Below are 17,516 nucleotides of genomic sequence, written 5' to 3' on the forward strand. Positions count from 1 at the left end.
ATTTTGAACTTGTAGACCCAAAATGTGCTCAAATTAACGAAAATCGTTATGAAATTTTTCAAAAAAATTTTTAATGGCGGTTTAAAATTTCGAAAAAAAAATCTAATTTTGCCTGTAATCTCCAACCTTGCCCACTTTTCCGTCTGGGGAAAAAATCATACTCAAATTTGCTGTTTTTATAATACTTTGAACATGATGTTTTCCTGTAAGAAACGAAACTCAAAACCCGCTTGATAATGTAGTTTAACCGAAGACATTAACAGTATGTAATAGGTTTGATTCACAAATGGCGATCTTTTGGACGTACGAAATCTTTGTAAACTTCAAAATTTTGAAGTTCAGCTTCTCAAATTACAGAAACTTTGTTTTGTAGTGTAATTCATCAATAACTACAATTTAGCCAATTGAAAAATAGAAATCATTGTTTGAACTCTCAAGATCTCTGAACTACATGTACTTATTAGACATGTTATATATTGCAAACACACAACCAGAACACATGCTCCTTGTCAGACTTTATCTGTCTAAGATACTAGGCATTCTCCGAGACAAACAACACTGTTACTGAACATTGATAAGCCATGATCCATAATTTAATTGCACTTTACAGCACGCGATTAGCATTTCCCTACAGAAGAGAGCCAAATTCAACGTGTTCGTGTAAGCCCGAAATTGATCCGGTCTGTGTGCGGGAAGGACCATACCAGTACACATATTCAAACAAGTGTGTTTTCCAATGTGCCCAGGAAAATAAAAAAGGTCGGTTTAATCCAAAGTCCAGTTGGATCTTAAGCTGCAATTCATTTCCTCTCCCCACTAATCTTTTCATTAAATTCAGCTAGAGCAAGAACAACATAAGAATGCTGAAGAAATAAAGAAATAATTATAATAATGTAGTCATAGAGTCACAAAAAAGGACTATAGTTTCTAGCATTCAACTGGTTTTTGATATGCATCAATAACAAACACCAAACAACTATGTAGTACACAAAACGTTCCGAAAATTTCAGATTTGGTATTGTTGTATGAGGGGTCGTGTTGTTCGGCAAGATATTGCAACATGTTCGAGCAACCTGTGTGCTCAGAAGGACAAGTGGGTTCGAGATATTTAGAAAGTGACTTAAGATTTTCATTCTTCAGATGTATCAAACAGTATGCGAGTTTGAAGAACGACAGTGCATCGAGTTCAAATTATTCAAAAATCATATTTCTATGGACTCGAGCCAAGAAAAGCAAGTTTTGATAAAAGTTTTTGAAATTGTTACTTGGATTTAGTTATAGAAACCTAAAATTCTGAACAATTTTTTAATATAAAAAAAAATTTCAGATGCTCTTGCACTGCCCCCTGTCCAACAGAGTGGAATCCAGTATGCGATAAAAAAGGTCAAACTCATGCAAACTTTTGCACTTTTTTGAACTCAAAGTGTTATCATAAAAACCAGTAAGTCAGATGGTAAATGAGCATAGAAAAAAGATATTCTAAAACCATACATATACTTGACGTATGAGTCATTGTGACGAATACCAGATTTGAACACAAAATACAAACCGACCCAGTTTTTGAAACTTTTTTTGTATGCAACAATTTTACAAAATCATGACAAATAGGATTGATAAATCAAAGAGAAATTTGTTCAAACTTGTTCTACATTTTTGGAAAATCCGAGGGAGCTAAATGAACACATGTTACTTTTGAAAAATACATGAGCATGAAAATTTCATAATTGTCATAACCAGCAGTTTTTATATCTAAATTAAAATTGACTGATTCTTAGTGATATCTAAGAAATCAGGTGAACTGTACAAATTCTGTAAAACTGCTGGCAAACGTTGGTTCTATAGGCGTTTATTGGCAATTACAATTTTTTCTAGATACATCTCAAATGATGGAAAAGCTCAGCAATTTCAAAAACTTACGTATTCAATCTGTTAGTCATGTGAAACCCTGGAAGCGTTAACAAGAAAAGACAATAAAAATATCTGCGATTTTTCGACTTAACTTGATTTGAAATTTTTAGTCAAACATTTTTTGAAAAGTTTCAAAGTTACAGGGTTTTAGTCGAGTATTTCAAAATTTACAACTTTCATAAACTAATTTTCAAAGTTTTTGGGGTACTGTAGTAGGTTGAAATACAAATATATAGACCACCCAATTTGTTGGCTTTCCCAGAGAGCTTCTAGATTTATTTTTGAAAACTTTCTCTAATAAGTTTAAACTGATTAAAATTTAGAAATTTTGAAGATATTAACAGGCCTCGGATAAATTGGAATAGCAGACCATAAAAGCTGCAACTGATTTCAAAACAAAAATTAATTATGAAAACGCGTTTTGAAAAATTTTTAACTTTTGAAATGTGTTTTTCTAATTACATACGCTAGTTTTTTAAAGATTAAATGAATCGCTGGAAGTTGACTACTCTGGTGTATGCTGCGAAGATATGTGTTCGGCCGGCCAAACATCGCTGACCGTTTGTGATTCGGAAGGAAACACGCATACCGATATATGTTCTTTTTACATCGTGAGTTCTTGTCCCTGATCTGTGTTTCTGTTTATCTGGATTTTGATCACGCATTTAGTATATTGTGAAAAAATGATCATGTTTCAATAAGCCGCAATACTATACCCAAATTATTTTGATGACGTCCCCAAATCCCTCCAATTGCTATTATGATCCAATTCGATCAGAAATTGCGTTTTGGAACTGTGATACAACAAAAATCATAAATAGATCGTTACGTAGACACTTGTGACGTTGAAACAGTTTGAACTTTTTCCTCTACAATAGTCTAGGTTGTTTAATAAATTGCTTTATTGTATTTACGGGGACAAAAGTTATGCTGGTCAGAATGTGCCAATAATTCATTTTACCGAGAAGTCAAATTATAGAGGCTGGACTTTGACTACTTAATAGCTATACTAACAACATCAATATACACTTTTCAGGCAAAGTGTCGTCAAATGAGACGAGGAATTGGCAAAAAACGACTGCAAATTGCCGGTGTTGGCCCGTGTAAGCCGAAAAATCCCTTCTTCCGGTCATTTGATTATTTTGTGAATCGATCTGTGAATTATAGTCAAACAAATACTAATCGAGTAGTATAAGAAGTAATTGCCAATAAATATGCCAAAATCAGCTTTATTTTCAATTCATGTTTTTTTTCTGTTAGTACGTTGAAATGGAAATAATAAAAAACGAAGGGATGAAAACAATATCAAAAGAATACGAAAAAAAAAACTTGTTTTGTTTAATTTTTTTTTCTCTTTCTTTTTCAGTAGCTATAAAAATTGGGTGAAACCAGTAAGCGTTTGCTTCACTACAATGTTGAAACGATTTTTTGCTGAAACACAATGTTTGAGAAGATAAGTTCGAGGGTACATATATGAAAATGCAGGACACTTTTTGAACACGATGAAATGACTGAACATATATACTATGCAAAGGGAGGAAGAGTTCAAATGTGGTAGATGTGGCAAAAATGTTGAATCAAAAACACCAAAAAACCCTATCAAATTGGGAAGGAATTCACATTGAAGAAACATTTTGTTCATAGAGATACACAAAAAATACGGCGAGAAATTGGAAGGAATTATGGCTTTCAGGAATTTTTGAGGAATTTTTGCTTTACAATTTATTTTATATTATATGCGTCTGATAATTCCCACAAATGTCGGTCAATGTTTTCTAGACGGGATCGATTTCCACCCCGTCAATGTCGATTGAGTTGTATTGCACAATTTTCGGCCTTTCTCGATGTTTATTGATTATGTCGCAAATGTCATCATAGATCTGAAAATGTTATCATATTTGATTTTGTCTGTCAATTTTAAAAATGTCACATATTCATGTGAATATGCACGTTTTTTGAAAACTATTTTAAAAGTTATGTAGGTGGGGAAATATTTGGTTTTTGTTGTGTTCAAAACTTTTTGAAACGTCAGATACTTAAAGGTGGAGTACCGAAAATTGTGACTTTGTTTTTTTAAATCTAAAATGACACAAAACTACCGAATTTCTTAATGAGACGTATTGAAAATTTCTAAAAAAAAAAAGTTACGGTGGTTTAAATTTTTAGAAAAAAAACTGATTTTCAACTAAAATCCATTTTTTTAAACGGTCAGTGTGGCCCAAATAAAAGTTGCATTTTGTGCCCCACCGACCGAAAATGTACTTAAATCAACGAATATACGCCTAATGAAATACCACAATCTTTATTCGCCATAACTTTTTTTTTTCAAAATTTTTCAAAGCGTCTTATTATAAAATTCGTTAGTTTTGGGTCATTTTGGGGCTAAAAAAGCAAAGTCTCAAATTTCGGTAATCCACTTTTAAACTGATGTATATAGAGTGCGCGAGATTGTTTCCGAATCCCAACATTTGTTTTTTCATTTGATGTGTTTAAGACATTTCTAAGCTCTTTATGGAACACTAATATAGGTATTGGATTCAGCCTGATATCTTAAAAATTGAAAACCAAAAAGCAAACACTTGAAAAATCGACCCACAATTGTTATAGGGTCACGTAAGATTTTGAAACATTTTTGCAGAAAACCTTCAAATCAGAAATGTCGAAGATACCACAAAAATTTTCTAGACGAACTTCACTATGATATTTGAGTTTATGGGACTATAGGGGTTTTTTCATTTACCCACGTTCATGTTTTTAATGATTAAATTACCTTGTGTACATCTCCAACCGTCACTAATCCCAAAGTTTGTGCAATATCCCCTTCCATCACCTCGATCCAAATAATGTTGCGCTTGATTGTCCGATGATTCTGAAAAGTCGAAAAACTCGTTGAGCCATACGATTCCCCGGTTGTTTTTCCCCTCACATCTGGTGTATATGTTTTTCCTTTACTTGTTTTCTGGACGTTCAGTATTTCAGCTGTATATGATCCACCGCGTTTCGAGCAATCAAACCGCCTTGGACGATAGACGATCGCTTCATCCGCAACGTACACAATCCCACCTCGACGAATCTGAAACGGATTGAATTGAGCAAAAAGAAATAGGAAGAAGAAGAAGAAGAAAGAGGAGAAATGATGTCAGAGATGACAAGGAAATGGTCGGAGAGGGGATGCAAAGACAATTGAATTTCCACGAAAATCCATGCCTGTTTTGGTCTACGCTTTAGGCAAACTGAGTAACGCTAAATCACCAAAAAAGTAATGCGAAATTACTTCGTTGGATATCACTTTAGATAATTTTTGAAACCTGGAGTTTTATTTTCCGAAATTTTTCAGTGATTTAAAAATTACAAATATGGTAATATGGAAATCGGATGCACTGATTGGGCTCCACGCTTGGCACCGAATATAATTTTTTCAAAAACTTATAAAATTCTCGAAAAGTCTCAAAAACTATTTGCAATAGGAAACCGAATCTAAGTTGTTAAACTAAAATTTTTTTAAAAGTTTTTCAACTTGCGGAGCCAAGGTAGTTTCATCTGAAGCAACCTCACTGAAATGAACTAAAACTTTTCAAAACGCCAAAACATAACCGTTCCGCTCCGGAGTAGAAAAAAATAAAAACGATGAAATTTTGTTTTAAAAAAGTTGAATAAATTGAATATCATTGTGAATTGATAAGAAAAATTCAAATAATATGCGAAAAAATTTTTTAATTCAGGTTGTGTATTCAGATCAGTCTTGCAATAAAAAAAAACATTTTGATTCACGTCAATTAATTTACAACAATATGTGTATACAAAAACTCTAAAGCATAAATGAAAAATTTTTGCAAAATTCAAAAAAAAACACTCACTTCAGAATTTGTTCCATCATCAAGAATAAACGCGTCGACATGCCACCTGTACCGAACTGAAGAATCGGGAACTCCGGGGTCACAATGGCGGCCAAATACACAGCCCATCTTATTTCATAACCTGAAAATTCAAATTTTTTTTTCGATTAATGATTTATAGAATATTTAAGAGTGTGCAACAACTACGGTAGAATATATCATCGTAAAAAGGTGAGGGTGCTAGTGTAGTACCTGTACCCAAAAGTATTATCATTACATTTTCCATTCATTTTTTTTGAATATTAAATTCAAACGTAAAGGTTATGTTAAAAAATTGAAACGCTTCGAAATCTTTTGGTTACGGCTACTTTTGGGTTAGAAATAGTTTCTGGAAAAATTCTACTGAAGTTTTTTTTCGAATAAATTATTCACTCGCACTCATGAAATTAAATGGGACAATAGGCGATGAAGTAGTTCTCATAAAAAAAAAAAATAAAAACAAGAAAAAAAGGAAGATTCATGAATACTGTCTTTTTACAAGAAAATTTGATTCAATTATTCAAAAAAGGAAGTAAAATATGAAGATAGAGAATATAACAAAGTACGATGAGAAGCGTGAAAGAAAAAAGGAAATCTGACTGAGAATAAGTGAAAGAGCAGTTGAGGGGCTCTTTTATACATGCACGATGGGCGGAGTTCATTGTGCGGACCCATTCAATTTTGAGCTCTCAATCAGGTTTGAAATAGAGAATGGGAATCAAAATTAAATGTTGGCAGAAAATATTAGCTTAAATGATGATTATCCTATTCGAAAAATGAAATGAAAATGTGAGATTTTTTGAGAGAATAAATCGAAAAAGGTGTGATGAAATTGCATATAATTCCAGAAACACTTTGCATTCTCATACAGTTTTTGCTTATCAAGGTTATTCAGTGAAAACGGTCTACGTGATGTATAAGAGGCAAAGTTTAGTGGAAACCGGATGCACATACACACACACACACAAACGTGGAGCATCAATGGAGAAGGCAAGAGAAGAGGCGTTTGTGAATGCCCGTCGCACATCAAGAAGCTTGAAATAGGATCTGTGTGCGAATTAAGCTTCGCATTTGAGCAAAGTGCGCATTTTCAGGTGGGCTTGGTCAAGAGGGCTTTTGGTCTAGACATTTTTGGTAATGAGTTGAGTAGTTTCAAACAAAAAAAGGAGATGAGGCTCTTGAGAGGAATTTTCAAAGAACAAAAGAAGATAACTCGAAAATTGGTTTTGGAAAAATAATTTTTAATTTTCTAGCAAATTAGTTAGGCTTTAAGTATTTTTAGTTATAGCAACCTCGTTTTACTTTAAAAAAAAAAGTATTTTCAACTATAATTTAAAAAAAAACCTTATGTCCTTATCAAAATTTCTAACAAATGAGGTCTTAAAACTGTTTTGTTTCTGGAACACATGGCACCGAATTACGTCAAAGAAGCAAAAGTAGTCTATTTATAGAATCACTCCAAATACACTTAAATTTTTTGAAAAAGTTATAATAAACAAATACATGCATAGAAATATTAGTTTAAATATTTTGTAGATAAGGAAAAATGCAAAAAAAATAGAGTGGGTGGGCGGAAGTTGGACAAAAAAAATGCCAGTGATAAAGGTACACTACAGTTTTGAAAATGTTTGAACATGAGTTCATGAGCCTGTGGCAACTGAAATATTGGCCAGCTGGCAATTGCCCAATTTGCCGAACGCAAAAATAGTCCACATTTTTGGTCAATGCCAAATCTTGAAATGTTTGAATTTGGTTACAAGAAACAAGCAAAAAATTTCGAAAGAATAAAAGTTTTGAAAAAAGCACTAAAAAATTTGTACATTTTTCGGTAGATTTCACTTTTTTGGTATTTGCCAAGTTATTAATGAAATAATTATCAAATTTAAAATGAATCAAATTTTCAAATAGAAATTGCCGTTAAGTTAGCAAAATACGTTCTTAAAATATATAGGAAATTGTTGGTAAATTAAAATTTAAACTTTTTCCAGTGGTCCTTTTAACTTTTACGTTTTCCGTTCAAAATAAAAAATGTTAGGAAAAAAAAAGAATATCATGCAAATTCACTTAAAAATTATATTATTTTCCAAAAAAAAGCGCATAAATCTTTTATGGTTTCACAGACCCAGTTTTCTATTTCCTGCAACCGCTCGATTTCCTATTTATCAGATAATGCAAAACCTTAGAAAATTACGTTTTGTTTAATAAATTACAAAATGCTAGGAACGCAAAACAATATTGGCTGGAGAAAGTAGAAGTGAACAAAATAAATACAAAAGTAGTGGCGTAGACTAAATTGTTGCTGAAAAATAGTCATTCACATGCGTCTTATGCCGTTTTAATTGTTTTTTTTTGTCGGGACTTAAATTTCGGAAATTTTCCAAAAGTTGGAAACTTTGAAAAGTCTACTTGAAAAATGTGATGAAAATAAATATGTGTGGGCCACAACACTTCCGGGGGTTAACCGGAACACAGCCAAAACTTGTGAACAATGGTAAAAAATATGTGGGAAATGAAAAAAAAAGAGAGAAAAAAGAAAAGTGAAAAAAAGGAAGAAAAGTGACAATTAGGAAGTTGTTTCATATTTTAAACAGCGTTATGGCTTTTGAACCTGAGGAATGCGTTTTTTGGTAGGTTTTTGCTTTTGTCTCTATTTCGGTGTGGCTTAGGAAACCTAAAGAGGAAAACGTGTATCATATTTAATTAAAATTTCTTTTGTAACCTGGCAACTGCGAAGATGTGATTCAAAAATTTTGTGAAACAAGCATATACTATACATCTAGTGATCATGGTTACGCTCACAACACAGATCCCATTTGAACGAAAAAAAAAACTCGACACCTTTTCAAATCTCGAAATTCATGAAAATGTACATTTCAAAAAGAACACGCGGACAAGTTTAGGGTAAAAGGGCAACAAGAATGGGGACCCTAACGTTAGATGGGTTGTCGTCACGAGAGTGAACTGAAATGGACATAATCGAGTACCTTTTGTGTTTGCATTCATCTTTAATGTATGAGATTTTTCGGGGCTCCCGTTTTTATTGATGTGATCGGTTGAAGAAGGAAGCCAGTGGAGCATTGCAGAGGACTAAATGTGAGTTAAATTTTGACTTAGCTATTCATGGTTTGGACTTTTTGCTCTACGTGTGCTCCACATTTTTGAAGGAACTACAACATTATCACAGACAAACGAAAGTAAATCAATTCACATTTTCTATCGTTTTCTAATAATCTTACACCTCTGCTGTTCCAATTTAAACATTTATATCACAACTGTTTTAGGTTTTATCAAAAAACAATTATGACCCGTCTTTTTCCTGGTAAAATTATTTACATGAAAGATACAAAATCTGCCAACGTAGATCAAAGAGAGTGCAAATTATAGGAGCAATACCGTGTTTTTAAAAATACCATGTCCTAATTTTAAGTGAAACCAAACTGCGAACTACTTTGTCAGTGCAATTTTATGAATTTTCAATATTAGGCAGATAATTGTCTCCAAGTAAAAACACAACATTTGTGATAAAAATCCCGCAAATACTGTGTAAATTTTTAAAAAAGTTGCCAAAATCGATGAATATTCCAAATTTTTAAGATAACCTAGCAAAAACAAGATTATAAAACCGGCAAGACAACATTTTTATAGTACAAAATAAATTAGCGAACTTTATTTGCAGAAAGTACCATTTTTTTCATTCGATTCTAAGACTCGTGAGGTTTCCTACAATTTTTACTAGAAATCAACTATCATAACTTAGGCAACAAAATCTGGCATAATTTAATCGTCGAACTTCAATTCTTTTTACCTGAGCAAAAATTGAGGAAGCTTAGCCGACTAGGTACCAAGACAGTAAACAATTATGCAACAAGAAAAAAGAAACGAGGGTACGGCGCTGTTTAAAATTGGAGAAAATTGTTCAAATGAAATTTATTTCTTGGCCGCTCGCCAGAAAATAAAATTTTGTGAAGGGTTTGGTTAAAAACATGTGGTGTTAAAAACTTTTGTAAATAAATCTTGAAATTAAAACGCGAGAAAAGGTACTCTCTTTATGCATGACTGATGCTTTCATTATTCGCACAATAAAAAACAAAAAAAGAAATATCAATGAAAGTAAATTATTATTGTCTTAACTAGAAGTAGAGTGAGCCCATGCTACATCGAATATTCATTGAGCCCAATATTTGGGAAATTAGAACGAAAAAACTAAGGGGGAGACTAAAGACTAAATACAATTGAATATTTAGTCTTGTCCCAATAGGAAGAAAAACGTGTATAGGGAGAGTCGAATAGAAAACTGACAGCCGAGCACAGCAGAGCCAAATGCGGAGGAGAGGATTTGATTTAATTGAAGTGTGACACAAGTGTTTGAAGTGTGGGGACGGGGGGTTAACACAAAAAAAAATTGATGGGCGCTGTGATGTGGCCAAATTGAAACCTTTTGTCCGCATGACTTGATAGGCATCCCAAACACTTTTTTGGAATAAAATTGAAAAACGCAACATTTGTGGACTTTTAAATTTATAATTCAACACGCCACACAATGAAGTATGAATGAGCGGATTCTAAATTCAGGCAAACTTTAAAACATTAGAGAGAATCTAAGAAAGTATCATCTGAAGTTTCAGATATTTCAGATATGAATTAAAAACAATTAAAAAAAACCGGAAATTATCGAGGTGTCGGAGATATCGTTTAAACCAAAAATTACAGTTCAGGTAGATCAGACAAATTTTTGAAAATTTTATTTGAAGAAGTCTCATCACAAAATTTGTTCATTCATACTGATTGATCACTAGTCTGTGGTTAAGAACGTGCTGTCGTCACATTTTTTTGGGGAATAAACTCGCGCATTTTTTGTAGATCAAACCGTAATATGTAAATTAAAGAGCAATTTAATTTAAAATTCCAAAGTTTTCTACGTGTAATCTAAAATCTGTTAACCTGTTGAAGTCACGACTATAGAATTTTGTGATTTGCACACAAAAAAAGCTCAAAAAAACTTTTTGAAAATTTCGTTTTTAAATTAAACTGAACTTGTACCGGAGAATGTACGAATCAAGATATATTCACAATGATTATATCCTTGATAATAGCACGTTTTGACAAGGTTTTTGTCTCTTTTTTTTATTTTTTGGTCTGAAAAAAACAGATAAAGATTAATTGTTTGAATTTGGGGATAAGATTAAACATATTGCAAAACGGAAACTAGACAGAGTCACGTGAAGAAAAATTTAATCAAGTAATAGGATTGACATTTTCACCGAATGCCGTTCAGCTTATTACTGGAAATTGGCATATTCTAGACCTAGAATCGGAGGTTTGTAATCAGGAATTCGAATGGGTGGGGGGTTAAAAACGAGTGAAAAAAACGTAAGCTAAACGAGAAAAAAAACACACGGGGAAAATGGAGTGAAGTGTTCCGTTGTGTGAGAGGACCCTAGAAGCTAATAAGAAGTGAGTGAGAAGCAGCAAAAGTGAAAGGAAAATGAGAAGAGCGACGTTGGGAAGTGAGCAGTGGTGAGCAGGAACCGGTGAAAAAGAAATAAAAACGAAACGACGAATAAAAATTTGAAATTGCCAAAAAGAATCGACTCGGAATAGAATATAATTCGGGTTCAGCCGCATGGAAGATTAATATTTTAGTTTGTTAAGGCAACTTCGTACTAGACGGAAATTGAAATAAAAGTGAGTGTGTTGTCAAACTGAAATGTACGGCAATCAAAGAAAATTGAAAAAAAAATTCCTTAGAAATTTATTCATGAATTTGTCATTATATTTTTTAAAATTTAAATTACGCCAGTAAAAATGTTTCCGAAATATTACAGAAAATTTGAACAAAAACTCAAAAATGTTTCAATTTTTTATTGCAATTGTACTAATTCGGCAGTTCACCAAAACTTTGACTCAAAAATTTTAAAATATCTAACAATTTTTAACGTGTTTTATTATGATATGCAGTCATTTTAAACTACTAAAAACTTTTTTTTCAGGAAAAAAGTTTTTTGATATAATAATTTCACAAATTATTTAAAATCAATTCCAAAATAACATGGGAAAAATGCTCCAATATTCCCACATAAAATGTTTCCGCGAAAAAAAATGTATCTTTGTCATTTGAAGAAGCCAAGGATCAATATGCGAAATTCAAACCGCAAGTCTTGATACACCAGTGAATTCTGAGATCCGGGCCGTTATTTCACTAAAGAAAAAAAAACCCGCAAACCCCAAATGACTTTCGCACACTTTGTGACTTTGAGCCAGTATGCCTCATTCAATGAAAATAAAAAGTGGGTGGAAGGTCAAAAGATCTTGGGGTAAGTGACCACATAGTTGAGCAGTCAACAAAAATGTGCAAGAGTGAGCGAAATTTGAAAGAAAACGACACTTATCCTGATGATTAGGGTCAAATGCAAAAAAACTTAAAATTTAATCCTTACTGGCGCTTCTTCATCTTTTATATAAATTGAAGAAAGTGTTTAATTTGAAAATTGTTTAAATAGCTTCTATGGTGTTACATTGACCAAATATCACAGTAAAACTTTCCAAAAATTCGAGCAAAAAATTTAGTAACTGGTAATTACAAAGTTTTTGTCTATCATAGTTTTGCAACGCAATTAATCAATTTTGGATTTAAGCAGCAATAATTTTATTTTGACATAAAAAGTAAATGACTAATTTTTGAAAAGTAAATTTTTTTTAATATTCATTTTGCTAATTTTTGTTTTAGAATTTTGCACATTCAATGAAAGAAAAAAAATGACGGATCGCAAAATTGTGCAGTCGACCAAAACTGCCAAAACCAAGCAAACTTAGCGGTGCACGAGCTTGTAAAAACCACAATAATGCGAAAAAATATTTGCTAGATTTTCAAAAGCTGAAAGATTCAAAAACAGAAACAGAAACAAAAACAGAAAAAAGACAAACAAATGAATTTTTATTGTTTTTCAGTTGCTTTTCTTTTCAGACAGCTTTTGCTGGCCGCCTGTGCCCCCAGTTGTTTGATGATCAAAAAAATAAATGCATTTCAAATGGTAAATTCAATTATAAGAACATCGTCTGAGTGGGATGAGAGGATAACACCAATAATATTGGGAAATGTCACAGTATTTGGAATCAAGTAAAGGTTTTAAATATAATTCGACAAAGGGAAAACGTTTGAACAATTTTATTGTGCAAGGATTTGATACAGCTATAAAAAACTAAAATTATTACAGTTGCAGTAAATAAGTCTAAATTTATTTAACATTAATTGTGATACAATTAAGCAGCTACAAGTCGTAAACTATTTATTTTTAATTTTTCAAAAAGACTAAAAATAATTTTTTAAAAACATTTTTGAAAAAAAACCTTCTTGATTCTTGATAAAATCAGTGAATTTAAAAAATTTATACATTTCGCTCTATATTAAAATTTTTTACTTTTAAAAATGTTGTATATTTTAAATTTCATATTCGTCTGTTTTTCACAAATTTATATATTTTTTCAAAAAAGTTGGAATGTTTCATTTTGTGCTTTATATTGATTTAGGTACATTTTTAGAAAGGAAAAAGCAAACAGTGCCACTTTATTACTGTAAATCGAGAGAACATTTCGCTACCCTACCTTCAGATAAATACAAAGAACAATATATTCCTTAAATTTAATATTTAATTTTCTCCGTAAAAACTCTGAGCGCAAATCGGAAAAAATGTCATTCGAAAAACTGCGAGCCAAAATATGCCGAAGAAAAATTAAAATGGCATGTTCTGGGTTTTGAATTACAGAGAAAAACGATGACGTTATGAAAGGCTAGTGAGACCCATTAAGCTGGAACATGTGTTCTTGAATTCTAAAAAATAGCGGCTAAAAATAACATATTTATTTACACCCCTTTTGTTAATCTTTCTGTTCGCTTTTTTTATATAAATCTTGTTTAAATGAAACGAATCTCTTGTTTAAACAATAAATTTTTGTTGAGCACTGCGTAGTGCAAAAAAAATTGAAATTTCAAATTTAATAATGGAGTTTTGAAGATAACAATTTTGCTAATAGTAAGTTTTACGGAACATGAAATGAACTAAAAATCGGAGAACAAATGCTTATTGGCCAAAAACTGCCTCGAAGGCTAATAGAGGGTAACATGCACAGAATGAAGTCACATCACTGGCAATGTTTTGCGCGTCCCTCGGGGCATTTAGTCTCATCCGTTTTCGCCGTGGTCAATTCACGCAGTTTGGTACCCTCTTTCTCTTGTTTTGATAAAATATTCAAATTTGCTGCCTTCTTTAGAATTTCTCACCGCAGATCAGCTGTCAAATGAAGAACAACAATGAAATAGGGTTAGAGGAGGAAGAAAAAACTCAAAATATGAATTTTTTGATAACTGTTCGCAGATCAAAAAGTTTCACTTTTGAAGTTTATATTATATATTGGTTAGTGAAAGTTATCATGCTATCATAAAAAAAGTATACGTGACAAGAAGAAGATCACAAATGAGTCGAAAATGAGCTCTTTAAGTAGTCCTCGACGGACTCTTGGGTTTCCTGAATAGTGAAGTAGAACAGATCACACGAAAGCTTTGTGCTATTTTGGAGTTGAAGCTAGGAGTAGTTGGAAATCGATAAACTTTTGTTTTAAAAATGTCAGAGTTGCAAGGTAACATGAACTATAAAAGTTATGGTTCTTACTTTTGTTACTTCAAAAATTGAAAGGAAATTTAATTTGTGTGCTATCGCATGTGAATGACGATTTTTAAAATAAAAGTTAAAAGTGGAAATCCATTTTTACAAATTTAGTTTTAAAAAAAGTCGAAAAATATTATAACTTAAGAGGGTCAGAACTCACAATTGCCCGTAGAAGAAATGATTTATGAAAAAACAGATTGGTTCTAGTTTTGGGGAAAAACAATCAAATATTAAAAACGGCAAAGTCACATATTTTCTAATTGTGTTTTTAGTTTCAATTGATTTTTAATTCAAAAATTCAGAAAAAGCTTGATCTGATTGATTTTGCATTGTTTTTATCAGTTTTCTTTTCAACAGTTACAAAACATACAAATTTGATTTTGAAACATAAAAAACCGAAACTTAAAAAAAACCAATATTATTGTATATTTTTTCCAAACTGGAAAAAAGTAGAGTCAAAAATTTTCAACTACTTAGTTATCACATTTGGAAGTTTAATTTTTCGAATTTTTATATTATTGGTATTTAAACATGTTTGCACTTCGAACAATTCTCTAATTATTTCAACAAAAAAACATTTAACAAAATAAATTGGCAAAAAGATTTGTCAAAACTTTAGCGGGAAATTTTGTAAATTTTCAGTTTTTAAGAGCCGTAGTGTAAAGGACTTCAAGACGCTACAATCTGAAGCGGGAATCTGATCTTTCAACCAGAATTAAAATAGATCAAGTGTTTTTCAAAGTTTCCACATATTCCGATCACATGAGGAGCCGCCATCTTGTCAATATGACTAATCGGTTTCACAAGATAAAAACAATTGTTCAAGTGAGAACGAAATCTAACAAAAAATCGGCTAAAAACACCTAGATTGTGAAACGAGCACCCAAACGTGTTAGACAGCGGTTATTTGAAATTTGAAATCTCTATCAAGTGGGTCATGAGACTTTCCAAAGAATTGGAACTAAAAATTGAAAGAACAAAGAATGGGTGGCATCCAAAAAAGACGAATGGGTTCGGGGGGCTCGTTTAGATATTTGCCTGGTTTCGTTGCTTCCCAAAATATTATCACATCATGTTTTTAGTTTTCGACACATTTTTCCTCTTTGTGGAACGAGGTACGTATCGGATTACTGGAGAGAGAAAAAAACAACAAGAAACGGGTGCAGTTGAGGAAAAAATAAACTATGAAAACATATAAAAACCATTTTTTAAATTTTTTATAATACAAAAAGAATGTTTTCAAAAGGACAAAATGAAAAAGACTACAACCGGAAAGCGTGAAAACAAAAACACAGCAGCATGGGCAAGGAGAGTTTTTGATGGTGTCAGTTGCTGTTTCGCAATTGATATCATCTTTGTTCATCTATCCACAATCAGTTGGGTACCTAACGCGTTGTTTCCTGCTTCCAGTGGATACCAGAAAGCAACTTAATGTAGCTGTTGAGTGGGAGACTGGTGTAATGGAAAATATAATGAGGGATATGAAACACATAATAGTAATTATTATCATTGATTCAGGAAGTATGTACGTAGTTGAGTTGGCTAGGCGAAACAAAAACAATGAAAGTGGAAAATTCGAAAAAAAATTGTCTATCAAAACACTTTTGGTTTCTTTTTTTTTTTCAAGTACGCTCTTTAATTGCTCTTTTTCCGTTTTTGTCGCTTCAAAAATAGCTAGATAAAGAATGTCCTGGGGGAGTTGGTGTGCAAAGCGAGACGGATAATTGGGAGAAAAATAGTGTCGAAAAGCGTATTGCATATTCTTTCAAATGTTGCATGTCTGCACTATTTATCTTCTCGCACTCACTAATTGCTGGAGTCTCTTCAGGCACAAAAACGAATCGAATTGATGGGCTACTCTATTGCAGCGACAGGCGGCTTCAGGAAATGACGAACTCTGATTTGTTAGGACGTGATAAAACGCGTGTGATTTGTGCCGGCAGCCAAAACGAAGTGTGAGAAAATACTTGGCCATCGGAACAACGTCCAATATTCATAAAAGAAACTACACTAGAAACATTTTTCCCGCCATATTAGTTGTAAGCAATTCATTTTCATGATTAATGTATAAAAAACTAGAGTAACCAACGTCAAAGTATGTTGAATATTCGATGTAAAAATTAGTTTCCTTCTTCAAAATTATAATTATAAACTTGAATTTTATCTGAAATATACGGTTTCATTTCGTTTATTTCTAGATATTGGTGCCCGTATTTTTTAAAGAAATGCCAATATTATGAATCAATGTACTGCAAGTGCGTAATTCGTGTAATATGCACTCAATACACGTAGACAAAAAAAAACATTTGAGACCACACATAGCCCATTACGAACCTCAATTCATGTCGGCTCCTCTTTCAATACAAAAGTCCCTTAGTTTTGTATTTTACAGAGGTTCAAGATCTAACTGGAAATGTATGAACATGCAAAATGAAATACAATAGCCGCATACCATAAATGTAAAGTTAGTACACCTAACACAGTCTCAAAAAGTTTTAAATAAAATTTCATTCAAGCTATAATTTTTAAAAAATTAAAGTTAGAGTAGCGCAAATCAGCAAATTGTTAAAAACCGGAACCTGTGTAACTTGAAGAAACATTGCTAAACTTTCCAAAAGGGCTGTTTTCTATTAAAATATTTTTCTTTAAATTTTAAAGTAAAATTACAGATTATTCGTTTCTAGTTTCAATTTAATTTAAATTGACAAGGATTTATATGCATTATTAATGAGCCCTGTCTCGTATTTTGAAAACACTGTATATTTTTCGGCATTTTCACAAAAATTCATAGTTTGCACAATTTGTCGGACAGGCCTGGTCTGTCTTTTCAAATTACTTTTTTTTTCTTTTTTTTCGAAATTCAGTATTCAATTTTCCCATTGAGAATAAATCAAATTTACATTCAAACTTTTTGAAACTATTATGAATTACCCGCAAACAAATGCTTGGTTTTCGCTCGCAAAACAGAATACCTATTTATTTCTAAACAATGATATGATGTATGTTTTCATTTCAACCGACCGGCGTCACACAAGAAATAATCACGATTGTCCGTTGTTCTCAAAACTTT

At 32.2% G+C, this 17,516-nt stretch overlaps 2 protein-coding genes and 2 non-coding genes across 5 annotated transcripts; 2 read left to right on the forward strand and 2 right to left on the reverse strand.

Moving 5' to 3' along the window:
* Nucleotides 1-581: 581 nt before the first annotated feature.
* Nucleotides 582-3,138, forward strand: ZK813.6 (Kazal-like domain-containing protein; the record flags this gene model as incomplete). The annotated part of the gene is made up of 6 exons (NM_001038490.2): nt 582-759; nt 1,011-1,093; nt 1,141-1,232; nt 1,328-1,441; nt 2,390-2,519; nt 2,945-3,138. The coding sequence occupies 6 exons, from the start codon at nt 582-584 to the stop codon at nt 3,101-3,103; spliced, it is 756 nt and encodes a 251-aa protein (NP_001033579.1). The 3' UTR covers nt 3,104-3,138.
* ZK813.4 (PARP catalytic domain-containing protein) lies at nt 3,122-5,886 on the reverse strand. Of its 2 annotated transcripts, NM_001047840.6 has the most exons (4): nt 5,766-5,886; nt 4,835-4,981; nt 4,679-4,777; nt 3,122-3,788 (listed from the first exon to the last, which is right to left on the reverse strand). In NM_001047840.6, the coding sequence occupies exons 1-4, from the start codon at nt 5,871-5,873 to the stop codon at nt 3,684-3,686; spliced, it is 459 nt and encodes a 152-aa protein (NP_001041305.1). In that variant the 5' UTR covers nt 5,874-5,886; the 3' UTR covers nt 3,122-3,683. The 2 variants fall into 2 exon arrangements, with proteins under 2 accessions (NP_001041305.1, NP_001041304.1); NM_001047839.5 differs by having other exon boundaries at nt 3,124-3,788; nt 4,679-4,981.
* Nucleotides 5,887-13,860: 7,974 nt separating this feature from the next.
* Nucleotides 13,861-14,000, forward strand: ZK813.10. The gene has a single exon (NR_070693.1). It is a non-coding gene; the product is annotated as an Unclassified non-coding RNA ZK813.10 (non-coding RNA).
* On the reverse strand, nt 13,861-14,000 carry ZK813.8. The gene has a single exon (NR_070694.1). It is a non-coding gene; the product is annotated as an Unclassified non-coding RNA ZK813.8 (non-coding RNA).
* Nucleotides 14,001-17,516: the final 3,516 nt, after the last annotated feature.

Source organism: Caenorhabditis elegans, chromosome X, assembly GCF_000002985.6.
Source record: "Caenorhabditis elegans chromosome X".
Taxonomy (NCBI): Eukaryota; Metazoa; Nematoda; class Chromadorea; order Rhabditida; family Rhabditidae; genus Caenorhabditis; species Caenorhabditis elegans.